Source organism: Haemaphysalis longicornis, unplaced genomic scaffold (assembly GCF_048455015.1).
Source record: "Haemaphysalis longicornis isolate Haplotype H1 unplaced genomic scaffold, Haemaphysalis longicornis Haplotype H1 scaffold_7, whole genome shotgun sequence".
NCBI classification, from domain to species: Eukaryota; Metazoa; Arthropoda; class Arachnida; order Ixodida; family Ixodidae; genus Haemaphysalis; species Haemaphysalis longicornis.
The window spans coordinates 65604095-65625655 of NW_027526422.1; the positions used below are offsets into that span (position 1 = coordinate 65604095).

The following is a 21561-nucleotide window of genomic DNA, read 5'->3' on the forward strand; positions in this document are numbered from 1 at the left end:
GTCCCTTTAACACACTGAAAATTGTTTGTAGTACTGCCCCATATGACGTCACTCCTCTCCATAGCACGTGACTGTATTGCGAAATTTTTGTTTTTCAATACTTCCTGCTTTTTAGGTTAAGAAAATCTTTCGTGGCTGGTACGGATCCGAGTGAGATACTGAAGCCTAGTTCTTTCGAATTAAGCAAAATTGTAGTTACTCTCCATGGCGCCATTAATAATCCAGAGGAACAAACCACCGGCAAACACCGGTGGCCCGTTATATCTTCACTGGCTAACCCTGTCTACGGAGTACACGGGCGCAATTTGTTATAATTACTTGACATTGAACTAGGCTTCGGGCCGTTCGCTTACTAATTGCTATCCACTGCGCTCCAAGAATGAGCAGTGCAGGTTCAGTGATCCGGTGTAGTTGATGCGTCTGTTTTTTATTTACTTTGTATTGCGCGTTTCTAAGACATGCTCAAACTTCTGATTTTCCTCCTTCGTTTATTTTTTTGCGTGGGGATATACTCAAGGTAACTATTTAACCCTCCTTTGTACATTTTAATTACCCGAAAGTAAGGTTCCCAGCGGATTGGCATGTTTTCTTTATAAAATTGTCCTTTGATATCCGTAGTTCCATTAGCAGGCAGGCAGAGTTAAGGATAGACGTTCGCCGTCCGTTGGTAGAGTGAAACCGGATATAGCCCTAAAGGGACGGTTAGGACGGACTAAAAAAATACCTTAGATGTAAAACTACCCGGTGGTAGTTTACTCTTGTTCATTGAGGCTCGCAATGTCTTTATTTTACCAAAAGAGAAACAAGGGATATCGAGAAACACTAAAATTTTGCACTACAAAACGTCGGAAGTCGCATATAGTATGGAAAACACGAAGCAGAGAATTAATTTGCTCTTTTAATGTTCTCCTTCACAGTGGTACGCAACTTCAGACAACGCTACTATCACTCACTAATGTTTGTTTGGGTGGAAATGGCCGGATACCTAAATTTGCACTCATAAGAAATCCAACTCGGGTCATAAGAACTAGGCAATAAGGTCGGTGCTGAGTCCCCGCATCTTCTTCTGTTTTTATTATTACCTGGAATGCCATCTTGAAGTGGGCGTTAGCAGTGACATCACTGTCATTGGGACAGAGTATACTTTTGAATCAATCAAACTTCTATTGTGCAATGATGTTTAAGGGGAAGTTTGGACTATAAACGGTAAGAGTGCCGACACTTTAAACCCCCCACCATTCTCATTCGTTTGTCAAGAAATGCAACACCCGCTGTAAAGGAAAACGATGTTCTTCGAGTCAACATTGCAGTTTAACAAAGAAAAGTGAAAGCGGGTCTACTGCATTTAATCAGAAGTTCGTAATTTCGAACGTTGTATTAAACAACGAAGCCCGTAGTGAGTCTCACCAAATGATGCGGAACGCCCTCACTGCACTCGGCGCAGATGTCACACGGGACACACTCTTGCTCTGAAGTGAGAATGTGCTGTTTATTTTCAGTCTGATCACCTGACTCCTATTTGTGTTAACCCCTTTCAGTACGCCAAACATGGGACAAGCTTGGACTTTGTTGCCGTCAGCGTAAGTGCACACCTGATCCTAACAGAAGAGAAGAGAATAAAACTTTCTTCCAGAGCGTAACCCGGAGGATGGAAGTGAGAGATGACATTAGGAAAGAGCAAGCGAGCTATTATAGATGAGATTACCGAGCATCTTGTTTTAGGGGAGTAGAAAAACGATTGAACGTGGAGCAAAGAGGCTAGAAAGCAATTACAATTGCAGGAAGTTAGGCGAACAAGTGTTCGAAAGCGCGTCTTCTTGGAATGAATGCAATGATCCAGGCAATAAGCAGACAGCCTTGAGCGCAGAGTCCCTATCATCTATGGGTACACCACAAGGCGTTTACTATCGCCACTGCTCTTTATTTTGGCTGTAATGAACGTACCTGAAAAACTCCAACAAATTCCCCAGCTACACTTCAGTATATATGCCGATGATATCACCCTCGGATGTCTACGAGATCACTCTTGCCGGGGCGAAAACAAAGTGTAGCAGGCATCAACCGCTCTGCCGCGCACAGCCTCATCACATCCAGGAGGCATCACCCATTCCTAAATCTAACTTCAATCAAAGAATAATTGCCGTTTGCTCACTAGGCCAGGGTGTTTTTTTTTTTTTATTGACACCGAACGATCCTCAAGTTCACCGAACAGTAGCCTGTATATAGAGTAGTGTGCTTTTAATGCGTAGAATTCCTTGCCGAGAACTCCCCCCCCCCCCCCCCAGCTTGAACCGTGTCGCTAACACCACCCCTCCCCCCCCTCCCCCGCCGTTCCACTAAAATGCGTAATTCGTAGAAGTACCACATTGAATCGGTGTAATATCGTAAATGAAGATACATTGCGAATTTCATTTTGAAATTAAAAAATAAAAGTAGGACAAAATTAACTTTACGACAATGCAGTTACGAAATAAAAAAATATGCATCCCATATATCTCCTACAACAAACGAAGATGAAACTGAAAGAGCCCTGAACAGAACGCTAGACATAAAAATAAAAACCGGTGAAAAATCGCAAGGCGAAGTCCAGTCTTGTCATAAAAATGAATAATTGGGTGGAACTAACACATGGTATTACAGCGTAAGTAGGGATAACTAGCCGGAACATATATTGAAAAACTAAGAAATACAAGAACAAAAGTAATAAGCGCTAACGAAAAATGAATATAATGAAATAAAATATACATTGTAAAAACGCCCGCTCCAAAAATGGCAATTGGCGAATGCGAAATACCAATAGAAATAGAAAAATTGACGGGCAAACCCTGCACTTCGTTTTGCATACTCAGAAAAATACACAATTTGTAAAGTAAAGGCCACTAATAGCCATGATTATGCAACGATATATCATTGGCCGGAAAACAAACACAAAAGGAGAAATGATAAAATAACTCAACGTATTTTCCTTCTCGGAGCCAAATCGCGCTGTAAAAAAACTAACACGTAAGACAAGCGTGGTAAGAACGCTCCGCATTAGTATACTCTGAATCCCTGCAGATTTTTCCTCGCTCGCAGGGGACATTTGAAGGCGCGTATTTACGTGAAATATCCGTTGTTTGAATAATAAGCTTTTGCAACGAGAGAGAGAAGGTTCGTAAAAAATGATACAGTCGACTCTGGTTAATTCTAAGTCACTTAAATTGAATTTTTCGTTATGCAAGTTCCGTCCTCTGCAATTTTGCATGCAATTAGGTGAAAAAATGCGCTGGATAATGGGAAGCAAAAACCTATTTATGGGTTGATTGCAAGTTATTTTGAATAAAAGGCCTGGAGCTGACCGCATTTATCGATGACATCGGAATCTGAAGCGTCAAAACACCACCGCGCACTGTGTTAGGTCGGCGCCAGCGCAACTGAGGTAGCGCATAGTCGTTAAAGCGGAAATTAATTTGAGTCTTGTGACAGTGTGCGGAGCCCTCTCTTTTCAGGCCCTCAACATCTTTTGTTGCGCGGAGCGCAGTGTGAGCAGTTTGTGTGGGGAACGCTTCAAGCTTTGAGTTTATCGAGAAGTCAACTATAATGACACTGACGCGTCGCACGCTCGACCTAGCGACGACAGTAGAGATTCTCAACCAAATCCACAATGGAAATGCGCTGCGGATTAATAATAATGCTTGTATGTTTGTTTAACTGGAAGTTAACTTTATTCGTGGTTCGTTGTGGTCCTCGTTGACTTTATATGAGCGGGAGTCGAATATATATACCTTCTGTCAGTCCACTCTCACGTAAGTTATGACGAATGTCAATAACTTATAGCAAGGCGTTTTTTGATTGCTATGGCGGACCGTCAAGAGCGCTTTACGAATCCCTGTTGCAAAGTTTTATACGGATCCAACAAAAGGTTTTATACCATCGATTCCATTCTCGCTGATAAACTCGTAAAAATGGATAGAATACATGACTCTTGCTTGATGCTAATTGATAGCCCCTACTCTAATCGCAGGCTTTTCGTGGACGTACCGGTAACTACGTCACCATCCCTTGCAGCTTGAAAAGCTTCATTTGCCCACTTTACTGACTCACATCCGAAGGACACTAGAACAGTAGGGACGTCTCTGTAACCGTTACGCAAAGCCAAGCAGTCGTGGTAAGCTTAACGCAGGCTCAAAAAAAATTATTTTAGCACTCTCTTCTCTGGACTTAAAGGGGCCATGAAGACAAAATACAAGTATGTTTTATTTGAAAGATTTCGTGCTTTATAATGCCCCGAACGCTTGTCTGGATGAAAACGATGTTTTATTCACTGAGAAATTAATCAGTTTAAGTTAAAATGTTGATTTTCCCACTAAATCTTGTGTTTTAGGGATTTGCAATGACATCACAGAAACCGACCACTCTGCAGCTGGTTGTGAAGCCTTGTTTACCGTTAGTGAACCTAGATGGCGCCACCATACCGCGGCAAGCCGTTATATCATTTGGTTTGTTTGTGACCTTATTTAAAACTGGCTTGTTTTTGTTAATGGAGAAAAGAATCGTTTCGTGAAACATAGTGCTCGCTCGACAAATATGGTCACGTAAGACAGCGGCGCTTGCGTCAATTGTCCAGTGTCGTCTGAGACAAACCCAAAGCCCCGCAGTCGTGAGCAGCTAAACCAAGCATAGTGCCCGCAGTACCAACAGCAGTACGCATCAGTACTGCTATGTTTACGTGTGCTTTCGTAACTATCACTGTTTGTCCCACCATTTTTACTGCTTTAAAAAAATGTGCCGCTAAATTTAAGCGCAAATAGCTCGTTAGGCAAGCTAACAAGCTGTGCCGATATGCGTTTTCTTTTGCCGGCCTCCGCCAATCACCGAGCTGGCTGGTATGACATCATAGGTTCTTTTGCGGGAAATTAGGTAGTTGGTCGCATGGCCATTCCCTTTTTGTCTAATTATATAGCTTACCTGAGCGAAGTGTTCGTTAAAAGTGGTGTCAGTATGATTCTAACGAGGCAATCTTTTGAATGAACCAAACCTGCATTTTTACTTCATGGCCCCTTTAAGGCTCTTTGCACAGAGCTCTGTACTTCGGCTTACCGAGCTCTTCCGGTAAACGACCTGCTGTAGCACCTCTACATAATCCAGCAACTATAACGACAGCGTATTGGCCCCAGTTATCTAGGCAACTATCAAGAAACCGAATCTTGCAACAGACTTGAATGGGCATTGACTCGGCTTATTTCGGCCACAGTTTGCACAAACAGCTGTCTGAAGGTATTTCCGAAAAACAAAAACGCCGCCCTCTTTCTGTGTCCAACACCGCCTGAATAGTATAGCGTGTCGCGTCCTTTTTTTCCAATGGGAGCAATAGGGATGCCTAGTTCGGGCGCTCAACCGTGTTGTGACGAGCGCAAGCGGGTGTCTCTACTTGGCAACTGCTCCAGCATGACACGCAGCTTCAAAGCCCGACGCTGACAAACATATCCTTCTAGCGCCACCTCGCAAACTGCAAGGAAACCCTCTAAATTGCATCTTATATATATTTTTCGCATAGCGGACCTTCTAAGCAGGACACTTCTTTAGACGGGAACACAAGTGAATGCTAGCACGCGGGAAAAAACAAAATCAGCAGGAAAGTGGCTGTTTGGTCATATTCGGCTGCCGCGACAGGCAACGTTATTCGGGTGGTGTTGCTTTATTGGACTAGGCGTATACATTTTGTCGCGCAGCAAATTCGCATCAGTCAGTTTCGTCGAAACTCTGTTCAAGAGTGAAAGTTACCAAAAATGAACACGCTATCATCCATCAACCATTGCAGGCAATATATCTGGCAGCAGCAACGTTACATTAGTCGACGGTAATGGCGCGATTAGATCATAGGCACTATAGACTTTTCGGTAAAGTATGAACTCGTTACTCAACAACTAATATAGCATTATTTGGAGTGTTTTCCACAAACAACTACAAACAACACGGTCACTTTGTGCCAAGTTGCAGCGGTAAATTCACAGCTTAAGCATTACTGTATACTGAAGAACGACGAAATGCGTGAGAATATTGTCTGCCTGCCTGAAATATCACTGAGCTCTATCACTACAGCTATCACTGACAGCGATCCCTGCGAACGCGTCTGCGCTTGAGAATCATCCAAGTTTCGTAAAAACATCGCGCGAACCCCGTCAGTAATGCCCAATCAAAATAATATATCTGCTCTTAGAAATAAAACAGACCATTCCTTGATTAAAGCTTTCTGCAGTGAAGAGCTTAAGCAGGCATGGTCAGCGGCTAATGATGGCGTTTTATAAGTGCATTTTATTTTAATCGAACCGAAGACACTGGTACACGACTGAAAGCGTTGCAAGACAGTTTCAATCCTTTCTCTCCTTTTTCCAGATTAGGCTGTTTATGCCAGCTTTATTCTTTTACACCGCTGCTGCCAGTATTAAAGTAAGTAGTGCAACTCACTAACTGTGAATTTTATGACATAAGTAGCATCTATTACTTGCAATCATTCCTCTTAGTTCTACAAAAGTAACCACTGTTAAACCCAGAGAAAACATGCTTTCGCCTATTCCTCCTATGCCGCTGCGCAGCTGCGTTATGCAGCGTTCTTCTTGTGCAGCTGACGATGTCATCTCGTGTTGATGATATCCGTGGCAAGTGCCTCATACCGTAAAGCGACGATCTGGGACTGTGAATGCCCGATAGCAAAGCCCAAACGTCAGCTTATGCAGATGTTTCTTACATGGCCGTCTCTCTGGATCCATTACGCACTTCCGACGGTGGAAGAGGTTCGCAATTGCGCCTGGGGCAGGAGTGTGAACCGCTAACCGAATGCGGGAGGTGGTTGTGACGTCACGCATCCGTGAGCACTCTCTCCTCAGGTGACGCCGAGCATTTATAACTTGTACACCAGGGGGCGTGAGCTTACGTTCTAGTTGGCGTGAGCTTAGTTGTAGGAGGAGTTAGCTTAGTCATTAAGAAAAAATTTCCACGCATTTCCCCGAGGGGAAGAATGTGAAAGTGCGAATGCACGAGTTGAATTTGCGCGGTTCGGTAATGTTCGCGAAAGAGAGATCACACACACACACACACACAACTACAAAGAAAGAAAGATGCATTTATTCACAGACACCTATTTGTGTTGTCGTTGTACTTGATTGCTAGAGCGGATCTCAGCTTTGAAATTTTGTGTCAGTACTCCTTTAAGCGGGTTCATTAGCCCTTCTCACGCCCGATTCCTGGCCAATCCCCCACGTGGGTATGTGCCATGCACAGACACCTATTTGTGTTGTCGTTGTACTTGATTGCTAGAGCGGATCTCAGCTTTGAAATTTCGTGTCAGTACTCCTTTAAGCGGGTGCATTAGCCCTTCTCACGCCCGATTCCTGGCCAATCACCCACGTGGGTATGTGGCATGTCAGCGGCCAGGCAGCGCGCGCCCATCTCCCCCCGTTGCCAAGGAAGACGAGTAGATTCCTGGCCAATCCCCAACGTGGGTATGTGCCATCTCCCCCCGTTGCCAAGGAAGACGAGGAGCGCGCGCACCCGCAGCTGTTGCTATGTGGACGGACGGCGGTCAACGGAATTCAGGGTCGCTTATAAAGGGCATTCGCACTTAAAAACTAGCCATGAAATTCAGAAAGAACAGTGGAGAATCACAGACACCCAAGGTATCTAAAAAAGAAGCCAGGCAGATACAAACCAATAAATGGAGAGAAAAAACGGAAGATAAAACGTCGTTAGAGATGTACAGGGCATAGAAATTGGACATCAGAAAGGAAAAATTCGACGATAATTCCAATGACAGTGTTTTGCTTTTTGAGGCTACAGCTGGTTGTTTGAGAACTAAGAGCTTTGTGGGGAAGTATACAGAAAATGATGGGGTACGCATGGTTTGCGGAAAAACGGAAACTACGCGGATCGTAGTGTCGGAATGCGAGTGTATCTATCCAAATCGTCAAGAGTGAGATATTCAGCTTCCAGGAGCCCTTGGATTAAAGGGTACAAGAGAGAGTGTTAAAGGGCAACTGCGCTCAAAATTTTCACCTCTAGAAAACACTAATTGCGTATAGTCTGCTGAAAAAGAAAGCAAGATGCAAAATACGACAGCTGAATAACGCGCGTGGACGCCGCAAGCGGTCAGCAAAAATTGGCGATTTTGAAACCGAAATCGAGAAGAGCGTGGCCATTGAAGTGACGGTGCAGCCGTCCAGCGACCGGCTGGGTGGTCAGCAGCTCGGGAGCAAGCCGGATCGCATGGGGCAGCAAATCGGTGAAGCGTTCGCAGCAGAGCTCAACCGGTCTTCCAGCTGCGTGGCTGGCCAGAAGGAGAAGCCCCAGTCGGTTGACGCATCACATGCGGGTCATGGCTGTTTACGCGATCTGCCGGAAGGTGCAGCGAGGTCTGCGGCGGAGCTTTTTTAACCTCTTCTGACTGATTAAAGAGGCGTTTCACGGGCCTACCACTCGTGTCCGATCTGATTTGGTGGTACTTACTACACATTAAAAATAAATTTGGTGGAGGTGAAATATGAGTGCAGTTGGCCTTTAAAGGGACACTGAAGTGAATTTGTCAAGCTCCCGTTTTTGCTTGCACTGCGTACACTGGGTCAAATTAGCACACTTTTCATCGTTTTTACGATTGACAAATCGGTAATTATTTTACAAAGCGCGAAAGAAGAAAAACTACCATGCGCGGTTTGCGGCGGCTGCACCAACTAAAGCTGTGACGTCAGGAGGAGCGGGCACCGTGATTGGACGATGCCCAAGGTGAGCAACCAAACAAGTTTCGGTTTCGGTTCTGTAAAACACAACCGTTGGCGTTGTTGGATGGACATTCTCAATAACTCAGTAATCATGGTACCGCGCTTCCGCCATGTTGTCAGCTGTAAAAATGCATAAAGATAAGCCTCCTAGGACGGCTTGGAATCGTAGCATTCACTAGCCGAAACCTACGCAGTGCATGAACGCCCTCCCCGTACCCGCAGACGCCCAAATGTCATGCGCTTTTCCCCCATATTTGGAGCTTGCCTCCCTCATGCCTGTATCGTAAAAAGCGCGTTCGCACCAGGCCAAGGGTCTGTTCATTCTGGCCTGTGCCCACTGCCTGCAAGCAGTCGGTGCTTATGGCAACAGCACGCCAACGAGAACTCGCTAGCGCGCCAGTGCCAGCCTGCGCGCGTTTTGTGAACTGTTCGTGGAGCCATGAACGTTGCGGCCCAAAAAAAGGTGAACTCAATATAGAAAACATCGGCGGAAAACGAAAAAGTTGACTTACAGAAAAAAAAAGCACGTACCCGCGGGGATTCGAAGTCCTGACTTGCAAAATACTTGCGTTGGCATATCTAGCGCCCCAAACAACTCGGCCACGGAGCTGGCTCCGCTGGTCATGGTAATATAAGGTATATATTGTACAACCACTTTACACTTTTATTTAGTTTTGGCATTTAAAGCAGCTTAGGTGACTATTTGTTGTATTGCGCTCGTGCAGTAAGCGTCGCCCGAGTTTCCACAATAGCTCACGTCTAGCGATTGCATTTCGTAGACGGAAAAGCGTTCGCAGATGCGTAGTCGTGCTGCTGACCGCTGTGCTTGTTCGCCCAGCACAAAAAAGTGCTTCCCGCACCCTAGTTTTACGCTGTACGGTAAAAATATCAGTTGATTTTATTTCCTTAGTACCTATATTGACTTCGCTGACTCTTCTCCCGCCTTCAAGAGGCCTTATATTTTCCTACTGGCGTACCAGTCAGCGAAGCGTCGCATGTGCGCTTGTGCAGCGCTTGTGTGAAGCGACCTTGACTTGGAGCTAGATACAGTGTACAAACTAACCAAGTAAAGAAAGGCAGATTCTACCACTCACAAACGTGTCCTGGCTTCGTTTCAACTGAGCGAACGAATTGCGACGACCAGTCGGCGGCCGGCGGACGAAACGCTGGGCCGACTGACTGTCTGAAGGCAGGGGAGCCGTGCAGTAGCGCAGCCAATTGCGAGCTCGGCTCCTCTCGACGTCACACGAAAACGCCGCAGAAAATGGGCGAGCGTAAAGAGAGGAGGACAGCATTTTCGAATTAATTTTTCTACTAAATAAAATCGCGTAAACGCGCCCAGAGTGGTCGAAACATGGCCTGGGGACTCCGGACTACAATTTGCGCTAGTAATCCCGCAATGTTTACATATCACTTCAGTGTCCCGTTAACTTCAAGGCTGTCGAGGCGCCAAAAAGAAGATTAGAATGCTGGTGGACGAGAAGAAGAGAGTGGTATAATGCTTATTACAACTACCACCTGCAACAAAAAAAAAAAAAGCATTTTGTCCCTGCCCTAAGAAAAGCACCTTTTCTTGGTAAGATGACACGTCATCACCCCGTTCCAAGGGGCATACCAATAGCGATCAATGAAAGAGGGAAGGGGTCGGCCTTGGAATACTCCTAAGCAAGCAGCGGTGTTTAATTTATTGCCCAATCATTTCCGTAGTTCCGGCGCCGTTTTAACCCGGAATCATTGTTGGCTGGGTAGCCCATAGCATAAAACGCAGGATGCCGGGAATATGCTAACAAATGCGTAATTGCGAAAGTTAGCACTTTTAAACGGTATAACAGAAAGGTGACAATATAGATAGAAAAAAAGTTTGAAAAAAAAATGGAAAAAAAATACCATAACAATCAAAATGAAAAAAAAAAAAATAAGAGCCCTTTCAGTCTCTCTCAATCTGAATGGCCAGCTTGTAGCTGTATAAAGTGCACATCCAACACGTGGTTATCGATTGTACAACTATTTATTTTTCTCAATAATCGGTATCGGTACGCATTGTGGCTTTGTGATTACTTCATGAAATTTGGAAGGACTTCCCTTTTATCCAAGCAGATAAACATGTGGCTGTCCCCACCCTTCCCGGAAATGCCATGTATTGGCTGCAGGCGGCTATTATGTAAGGTTAACAGCTTCACTGTGAGCTATTTATGACGGACAAATTAAAGACGGCGCAATCGTAATATGGCCAGCGGGAATTTGTTATGTAAATTTGTTGGGAAGCTCTTCATAAAAAACGTTCTAACCGTTTTGTGTAAACGTCCTCGCACCGCCCATGCGCGTGTAGTGACAGCAGACGGTAATTATGTAACGTGCCGAACTATACTGCGAACAGCGAAAAGTAAATGACGCGCACAATAATGATACCATCGTCTTAGCGGACACTCGTCGTATAATTTTCAGGAAAGTGTAGATTGAAAATTGAGGTAGGGTCATTTTCTTCTAGGCGTTCGCGATAACGTTGGCTGTCCTGCAAAGCCTTTCTGCTTAGGAAAAAAATTTGACGTGGGGAAAAAAATGCACACAAACCTGCCCCATACAGGACCTCACTTTAAAAACGTGTATTTTAGTACGTGGCATTCTTCGCGGAGTGCAAGCCCAGCCTCAACTGTGTCACACCGGAATTTGTACAAAAAGGCATAATTGGGCGCTTAAAGCAATTTTTCCGCTATATTTTATGTTTAAAATTGCTTGCCGATTAAAACCAAACCCAAGCCCCAACCGTTTAACACCCTGCATTTCAAACGCTAATTTCCTGAACCAACACTTTTAACCTTTCTGATAGCGTTAATTGAGATAACTACATGAACAAAATGTAAGATATCATAAATTACGAGAAGTAGAACAGGTTTAAATACAAATGATACTCACGATATCAAAAGCATGCTTCTTGTACATCCTACCCACCCAATGCGTAGGCAAAAATCACGAATGGATACAAAATTCATGAAAACAGACCAAGCGTGTTAATCCACATCTGCGTGAATGCAGGCGTTGAAACGGATGTTCCTCAAATTATTCAAGATTGCCGCATCCAGGATAAAAGCTGTGCCGTAGAAAGGTACGATCGGCACACAACAAATAAGGAGAGGAGGCATTCATGCGAAATTTCCCGAACCGAACGGTTGCGCTGACGAGGCCTACGCGAGCCTTATGGGAAGGAGACTCCGTAATAATAATGATATGGTTACTATATAACATTCACAATAGTATGTTTGTAGCACTGTTCCCATTCATAAAGGGAAGAGAAAGTTTATGGCATTTGTTAGTGGGCGAAAAAGGTAAGTCTATTCCTTTAGCAAGCCATAAGTAGCATTCCTAACAATGTTCTTCACAATGCTGTCAATTTCAGTTTGCGATAAATTGGAGCAGAAGTAAAGACCACAATATGCATGAATGAATGCAAACTAGGGAAGGGAGTAATCTTTTACGTTTTAGGGATAGGAGCACGGCATAGTCAGCGGCATGGCATAGAATGAATTTGAGAGCTTGCACGTGTAGTACCAGAAATGGGGTTTGCGTAATCGCACCTCTCATTACCGCTTCCACCCTGCTACTGGACAGGCAACGTTAGATTGTGAACATATACGAAGCTTGCTGCTTGCCGGGGCCAGTTGGTAATGAATTTTGTCGCATTTAGAACCAGGGGCCCCAAAACACCTTCGCTCTGTTGGCACCGCGTGCGCCGTGCGCAATACCGGTCTGGCGGATCTGGCCAGTCTGGCGAAGTACAAATCTCACTTTTTTGCTTGATTAAGCTATGACAGTGTACCAAACTAGAAATTAAACTACAGCAAACGTTACCAGTGTTGCCGAAAAGCAGAACTTTTTAATACTGTCTAACACTTGGTGCCCTTACACCGGTGCTCACAGATCGTGGTCCTCTTTGCCATCCACGACTTCTACGAGGGCGTGAAGCAACAGGGCAGGTTCTCGGTCAATGGCCTGCTCGACGTTTACGAGCCGGTGGAGACCGAAGAGCAGGGTGCCCCCCAGAGCTTCAACCCGGCAGGGACTGACTTGGCATTCCCGGGTGCCGTGGCAGCCGCGGGCCCATACGCCCCTGCTGGAACTTACGCCCCCGCTGGCCCTTTCCCCATGCCGTACCCGAACCAGCCTGCACAGGTAACTCGCAGTAAGCGGTTGAGCCACGGAGAGAGGGAGAAGCTCTTTATTGAAGAAAAAATTGCAGAGAGGATTGTCAACATGTGCACGTAGACATGCTACTCTGCAGGAAACGGAATGGGGAAACTTAGATTAGTAAAAGGAGGAGTTGTAGAGGAAAGGATAAAATAAAACACAATAGCGTCATACAGAATAGAATTCAATATATCGTGGTTTGCCCGCACGAAGGGGGATATAATGTCTCAGCGACACCAATATCTTCAAGGTAGCCAAACAATGCGCCCAGGGCTTTCCGTGAAGGAGAAGGGAGAATGGTCCGGGATGAAGATATTCCATCTTCTGTTGTAAACGGCTCCTTGCGTCGGTGTTGGCGGAGCACTGCAGGATGGTTTCGGGGATGAGCTTGTCGCAGTATGAGCTTGGACTCTGGCCTATGCGATGTAAGTAGGCATTAGTAAACGCCGCATCGAGTCGCAGTCCATGAAATAACGGCAGGCTGTATCTCATGTGTGGGTCCTGAGAGAAACGAAAATTGTGAGGATGCTCCTGAAGGGACCATAACCGGTTACTTTCTGCTAGAGGTAGTGCCTTGGTATTGTTGAGGTATCATTTTTTTTTAATCTTCATTTTTTCTTTTTTTTTCTAGGCCCCTGCGTGCACCCTCATCTGCTCCCTGATTTCCCAGTTCACCGCAGTGTAAAGGGAACCATTGAAGGGTTAGGCGATGGTCAGGAGCGTACGCGAGATTGTAAAGGTACTTTAATTCGCGCTGGATGTGGTCATGGCTGCTGAAGCAGCTAGCACATCGCAGGCTTTTTTGGGCAGATATCGAATCGGTTAAAATGGTCGAATGTGTCAGCAGCTGACAAAGGATGTACCGGATGACCTCTTTGGTTCCATAGAGCTCAGCTAGTGTGGGCGAAGTCGCTGCTTCAAGCCGGTATGACAGCTGGCGGAATAAAAACTCCTGAAGAACGGCGCTCAAACGTTGCCGATCCATCTGTGAAAATGTGGGTCGTCGCTGAGTAAACTCTGCGAATATGCGCGTGTAATCTGAAGTAAGGCATTTCGGGATATGCGTTTCGGGATATGCGATGGCGTAGAGATTCAGCGATGGCGTAGAGATGCAGCGATGGCGTAGAGGTAGAACACCCGCCTCGCGTGCAGAAGGACCGTGGTTCGAATCCCGGTGCCGGACAATTCCCACTGGATTAAAAAAAAATCCGCGTATTGATGGAATTGCACAAAGGGGCTTGGGGTGCGGCCTGACCCCGGCGACCATTGCCGGTAATGCACTCCCTCACCAGAGCAGGATTGGCCACCCTGGTGTAGTAACGGCCACAACCTCCCATGAATACACCAATTAACCCTCGGCCCTCAGTCCCCAGCGGCTGCGAAGCAACTGACCACGGCGGCGGTCAGACCTGTGACGCAGCAGAGGGTGCTAAGAATCCCTGGATCCGGACAGGCCGCCAATGGAATCTGAACCTGCAACGTTTAACGCGCGAACCCTATCTAGCCAAGCAAGTCTCGAGGTGTTGTTCGAGGAATTAGAGGGCATTAAATGGGATGTAATAGGGCTTAGCGAGGTTAGGAGGGCAGGCGAAGCCTTTACGGTGCTGAAAAATGGACACGTCCTATGTTACCATGGTCTAGAGGACAGAAGAGAACTGGGAGTGGGATTTCTAGTCAATAAAAGCATAGCTGGTAACATAGACGAATACTATAGCATTAACGAAAGGGCCGCAGGTCTTGTAATTAGGCTCAATAAGAGGTACAACAAGCTCAAGGTGGTGCAGGGCTACGCGCCCACATCCAGCCACGACGACCAAGTAGTGGAACGCCTCTATGAAGACGTGGAATCGGCAATGGCTAAAGTAAAAACACAGTATACCGTAGTTATGGGGGACTTCAATTCTAAAATAGGCAAGAATCAGGCTGGAGACGAGGCAGTTGGGAACTATGGTCTGAGCTGTAGAAATAGCAGGGGGGGACCTACTAGTTGAGTTTGCGGAACGAAATAACCTACGCATAATGAATACCTTCTTCTGTAAACGGGAGAGTAGGAAATGGACCTGGAGGAGCCCGAATGGGGAGCACAAAAATGAAATAGACTTCATATTGTGCGACAACCCTGGCGTCATGCAGGATGTGGAAGTGCTCGGAAGGGTAAGGTGTAGTGACCACCGTATGGTAAGATCTCGAATTAGGCTAGATCTGAGGAGGGACCGCAACAAGCTAGTACGAAAGAAGCCGATAAATGAGCTAACAGTAAGACGTAAAGTAGAAGAGTTCAGGATCGCGCTGCAGAACCGATATTCCGCCCTCAACGAGGAAACCGAGCTTACGACAGAGGAAGCCAGCGACAACCTTACACGCATTATCACGGAGTGTGCAGTAGAAGTCGGGGGCACTATGGCTGACAGGATACAGGTAAACTCTCAAAGGAGACGAAAGATCTAATCAGGAAACGGCAAACCATGAGAATCTCTACAGCAGCTGACAGAATAGAACTAGCGGAGCTTTCGAAGTTAATCAATAAGCGTAAGACAGCTGACATACGGAAGTATAATATGGAGAGGATCGAATACGCTGTACAGAATGGAGGTAGCCTGAAAGCAGTGAAGAGACGTCTTGGCGTGGGGAAAAATCAGATGTATGCACTTAAGGAAAAGCAAGGCAATGTCATCACAAATAGGGATAAAATAGTCACAGTGGCCGAGGAGTTCTATAGGGATCTGTACAGTAGCCGGGACATACAGGATAATGCCGAACGAGACAGTACTTCAGAGGAGATAGACATCCCACCAGTAACGACCGAAGAAGTAAGGAAGGCTTTGAAAGAAATGAAAGGGGGCAAAGCACCTGGTGAGGATCAGATAACAGCAGACCTCTTGAAGGATGGCGGCGAAATTCTACTTGAAAAACTGGCAAACCTGTATACGCAATGCCTAATGACCGCAATGGTACCGGAATCTTGGAAGAACGCGAACATCATCCTAATCCATAAGAAAGGCGACATGAAGGACTTGAAAAACTACAGGCCGATCAGCTTACTGTCAGTCGTCTACAAGGTATTTACCAAGGTAATCGCTAACCAAATCTCTGCAACCTTAGATTTCAGTCAACCTAAAGAACAAGCAGGGTTCCGTAAAGGTTATTCAACAATGGACCATATTCACACGATCAATCAGGTGAAAGAGAAGTGCGCTGAGTATACTGAACCCCTATATATAGCCTTCATAGATTATGAGAAAGCATTTGACTCAGTCGAAACCCTAGCAGTCATTCAGGCATTACGGAACCAGGGGGTAGATGAGCATTATGTAAGAATACTAGAGGAAATCTACAATGGGTCTACAGCTACCATCATCCTCCACAGGGAGATCAGTAAAATACCTATAAGGAAGGGTGTCAGACAAGGAGACACAATCTCTCCAATGTTATCCACAGCATGCTTACAAGAAGTATTCAGAACGTTGGATTGGGAACAGGTGGGAGTAAGGGTTAATGGAAAATACCTCAGTAACCTCAGATTTGCTGATGACGTTGCCTTGCTAAGTATCTCGGGGGACGAATTGCAAAGCATGCTTTCCGCACTGGGCCAACAGAGTAGAACCGTGGGCCTGAAAATTAATATGCAGAAAACTAAAGTAATGATCAATAACCTCGGGACAGCACAGCAGTTTGAGATAGGTGGCGAGGCAGTGAAAGTGGTAAGCGAATATGTCTACTTAGGCCAAGTTGTGACCCCAGATCCCAACCATGAGGCAGAGATAATTAGAAGGATAAGAATGGGGTGGGGTGCATATGGCAGGCATTCTCAGATAATGAATAGCAGCCTACCATTGTCCCTGAAGAAGAAAGTGTATGACAGCTGCATCTTACCGGTACTCACCTACGGGGCAGAAACTTGGAGGCTCACTAAGAGGGTTCAACTTAAATTGAGAACGACTCAGCGGGCAATGGAGCGGAAAATGATAGGTGTAACATTAAGGGACAAGAAGAGAGCGGAGTGGGTCAGGGAGCAAACTGGTGTTAAAGACATATTAGTAGAAATTAAGAAGAAGAAATGGACGTGGGCAGGGCATGTAATGCGAAGGCAAGATAAGCGCTGGTCATTAAGGGTAACAGAGTGGATCCCCAGAGAGGGCAAGCGTTGCAGGGGGCGGCAGAAAGTTAGATGGGCAGATGAGATCAAGAAGTTTGCGGGGATAAATTGGTCACAGTTGGCACAGGACCGAGGTAATTGGAGAATAATGGGAGAGGCCTTTGCCCTGCAGTGGGCGTAGATAGGCTGGTGATGATGATGATGACGTATGAAATATTTTATGGGAACAGAGCAACATCCATTGATTACACGGAGAATACCTCAGAAGGAGCAGGGTGCGGAAGCCCCTGTGTGTAGAACTCTTAAGGATGAATGGCTGCAAGGTTATTTTGAGTAAACCTTCCTTTTGGGGAATGGGATGCCATCCAGTTTGCTACCGTTGTGCTATGCGTTTGCCTGCTTTATCATTGCAGCTAATTCGTTATCTCTGCGAATGTGCCTTCTGTTCTCCGACCTCAGCAGAGTCAATCCATTACGATTCGCGACACGTTCGGCAGTATGGAGAAGCAAGTGACGCTGTCTCAACGGCGGAAATACTCTAATACGCGCCTGGCTCAGTCCACCGGAAATATTAAACATTAAGTAACATTTTCCCCTCTACCAGATAGAGCGTCACATAAGGCATAAAGCCTCTATCGCTCTCGTCGGCCCAGGCAATGATATCAGTGAATTCCCAAACTGATTGGATGGGTACATACTTTTCTGACAAAATACAGCAGCTTCACAAATGAGAAAATGTCACAGTACGCAGAGTTCTGCGTTGTCGCTGCCTTCTGTTTTAACAGTAAAGCAGCTGTACGAGCCGTACGTTCGTCGCTGGATAAAAAAATACCAAGATTAAAATGCCGCCGCTCCTGAGCACGTGCCCCGCGGCGACCACCCAATCCCTGGCTGGCGCAGTGGCTATAGCAAAAAAAAAAAAAGAAGTAGAAAAAAAACTCCAGTGCTGTCCTCAAGCCATACCGCACATGTAACAGAAACTCCAGCGCAAATTCTGAAGCTGAAATGACACCCTGATTGGGAGAGGTCATCGCGGCCACCGCATTCTCTAGAAACCATTATGGACAATTGAAGGCATGGTCACGAGGGTGCCAATCCTTCCCGAGACCACTGGCAGACTCCGGAACCGCTGCCTCGCGTCGATGGCGAAGAGCTGGTGGAAGTCTACAATGCTGAGGATGACTTCGCATCCACCACTCGCCGCGAAGGAGACGACGACGTTTTCGGTGCATATGACAACGATTACTAGCACTGCAACTATGCGTATAAACAATGATACTGAAACTTAACTATGTGTCCGGCCATGCTCACCTACAACAGCTTCGTTCTGCAAGTCTTGCTCTTAAGTGCAAGCTTCCCTGAATTTTTTTTCTGCTGCTGGCACTAACCTATTGCTTATTTGTGCTTTGTTCGCTATACAATAGGCGGTATACGGTGTACACAGACTAGTTAAAGTTCCCAACGTAAAGATTGGCGCCAACGGTCCACGTAAAAAGACTACAGGCAAAGAAAGTGCGATAAGTGCGATAATGTCAGTTTTAATGCGGAGTCAATGGCAATAACGGCGCAAGAAAAAACCTTGACGGTGGAGAGAGCAAGAGAGAGAGATTTAACATTTAATTTAGGCAATCGCTTTAGAGAGCGGTGTCTTGGGCCAGGGTGTTCCTGGGTTTAATGACGGATGTTCTTTACAAATTACTGTTTGTTCACACGGCACTTTCGGGGGTGGACGAAACAGACCCTGATCTGCTCCCTCTATGCATGTGCACGTAAACAGTCTAAAATGAATATCGCTAACCCAGGATTTTCTACTGGGTCGAGAACATCATTTCCACGCTTTTCGTACGTCAGTGCCAATGCGCACTTGCCCTATTAATTTCCTGTTTTCGGTAAAATGCAAGGCGGTCTATAGGTAAACACTTGGCTCTACACTGCTCTGTCCTTCAAGTGCACCGCCAGTTCCACTCTCCTCCCCTTTTCCTAAGTGTTAACCTTCCAACGCGCCCTCTTTTTCTGCGTGCAGATACAGGGCCCGATGTTCCCGGGATTCTACGCCATGAACCGCCCAGGTGGCCATCAACAAGTGGCACCCCCGGCGGCCTTCCAGTACATGGCTCCTCCGGCTGGTTCCCAGCAAATGGCTCCTTCAGCACGCTTCCAGCAAGTTGCCCCTCCGGATGGTATTCGCCAGCGACAGCAATACAACGTGCCGAAACCTCCTCGCCGCTGATCCCCTGCCAATAGCTTGTGCTGCTCGAAAATAGATTTCAATACCTGAAGGCTTTCCTGCACTGATACCGACTTAGTGATCTTCAGCATCAACGGAAGGGCTGGGGTTAGCGAAGGAGCAATCATGAGAATTCATATTTGAGAGATTTTTGACATTCGTTGGGTTCTCGATTGCATTCCTATCAACGTGCGGACCAGCGCTGCCACGCAGCAGCACGATTGGTTGATTGCGGGAAGGGTGGAAACGAACCCTGAGAGCGACCAGTCCACGGTCGCTCTCAAGTCTCAACTGGTGAGGCTTCTGTGCGAAAGCGCATGTTCGACCACTTCAACGTGGAAAATTACTGAGATAGTTTTCGGAAAGTGTTCCTCCCTTTAACTATGTGCATCGTCACCCCATTGTCCAGAGTACCACATGTAGACCTTCGCGCGCTACGAAGATGGAGACGCCACGCAACCCAACACTGCAGTGGCTAAAGTACCAACCCCATCCTTCAGGTCTTAATCGAGCTAGGGCTGAATCGAGCCACACTGATGACGACCTATAGAAAACAAATGCGGTGCGATACAGCGACAATAGTGGCACTTCACCCCAACAAGGCAGCGGGCGTGAAGACAAAATCTTAATCCATCAGCTGGCAGTAATACGAATGCATCCTGTGGTGGAAAACCAGCCACGGAGGCGTCTTGTTGAGCGTAATTTAGGAGGGAAGATATTGTTACGAGAAGACGGAGAAGGCCGCAGTAGGGCTAGCGGCTGTGCGCCTGACGATCCACGACGACGAAGCTGTGTGGGAGGCGTGCAGACGGCGATAACGCTCTATAACAGCTGTTTTGTAAACAATGTAGATAGACCATCTCTTCCTCTAAATATATCTCTTTAACAACCATGATTCGCGGCGTCTGCTCCACCGCCACTAACATTTTGGTCGAGATTCCGGGCATCGATCCACATGGTTGCCCTAGACTCGCCAAGTCACGGCTTCTGAAGCCATCGCTACAAGCCTCTTGGATCACACCGCCCTCCCAAGCCCCCCTGAGCCACGAACACGGCCATCCCCAGCCCCGTTTCCCCAGGCAGTGAACCAGCCGCGATCCAACAAGACGACTATGCCGATCCCCTGCCCAGTTCTCCGACGTGACTCCAAGGGTTTTGGCCTCTGCTTCGTTGCATTGGCAGGTACCGCTGTTCTGCGGCCGCTGGTCACCGAACTCTCCATCATCATCAGTGGCGGTCAGAACTTTTCCATTCTTTTCTCCTCTCACTCCCAGCCTCACCGCACCCGAACATTTACAGTGACCTCGACTGGGACAATCAACTTCGACGCGGGGTTAAAGTGTTACGCCGCGGTAGAACAGATGACGCGAACCATGGCTGATGGTGAAGCGATATATTTACAGGAAGAGATGGTCTATTTACATTATTTACAAGACAGCCGTTACAGAGCGTTCGCCCAGGCTGCACGCCCCACATGCAGCTTCGTCGTCGTTGATGGTAAGGCGCACAGCCGCATGCCCTACCGCGGCCCTCTTCGTCTTCTTGCACACTATATATATATATATATATATATATATATATATATATATATATAGCAGAACAGAGAGATACGGGACGAGGGACTCGGTAAAGATACATATCAAGGTTGCAGTCGTCATTGCCAGTGCTATTCGGCTTTTTTCGAAATATTTAATAGGGCCGAATGACGTGTGCTTGTCACGTTTCTTTGATTCATTGATAAATAAGCGAAAATATAAGTCGAGAAAAAATCCGCCGTTTTTCCGGGAGCGGGACTCGAACCCACATCTCCGCATCTCCGAGTCCCGCATATATATATATATATATATATATATATATATATATATATATATATATATATATATATATATATATATATATATATATATATATATATATATATATATATATATATATATATATATATATATATATATATAGACAGCTGACGCGCCGGTAGCCGGTTGAGGCAGTTTATTCGCTTATTCGCAGGGCGAAGCCGATTGGAACACAGGCCCGAAAGTTGAGATCACCAAGCTCGTTTTCTGGCGCATGCACCTCTTGGGGTTCATCGCCGCCGCTGACCTCCTTGGCGCATATCCCCGTGTGTGGATTGGCCATCATCATTCATGGTCTATGCTGCTTGGGCGCATACCCCGATTGCTTGATCATCTGTCGCGTCTGTTCATTATATATATATATATATATATATATATATATATATATATATATATATATATATATATATATATATATATATATATATATATATATATATATATATATAT

General features: G+C 46.1%; 1 protein-coding gene across 1 annotated transcript in view; it reads left to right on the forward strand.

Moving 5' to 3' along the window:
• Positions 1 to 19258, forward strand: part of LOC144146320 (uncharacterized) — a 39667-nt gene extending 20409 nt beyond the window's left edge. Inside the window, exons 4-6 of the mRNA XM_077678278.1 lie at positions 1539 to 1580; positions 12666 to 12917; positions 19052 to 19258. Coding sequence (XP_077534404.1) covers positions 1539 to 1580; positions 12666 to 12917; positions 19052 to 19258 — 501 coding nt within the window. The remainder of the gene's footprint in view (positions 1 to 1538; positions 1581 to 12665; positions 12918 to 19051) is intronic.
• The last annotated feature ends 2303 nt before the right edge of the window (positions 19259 to 21561 follow it).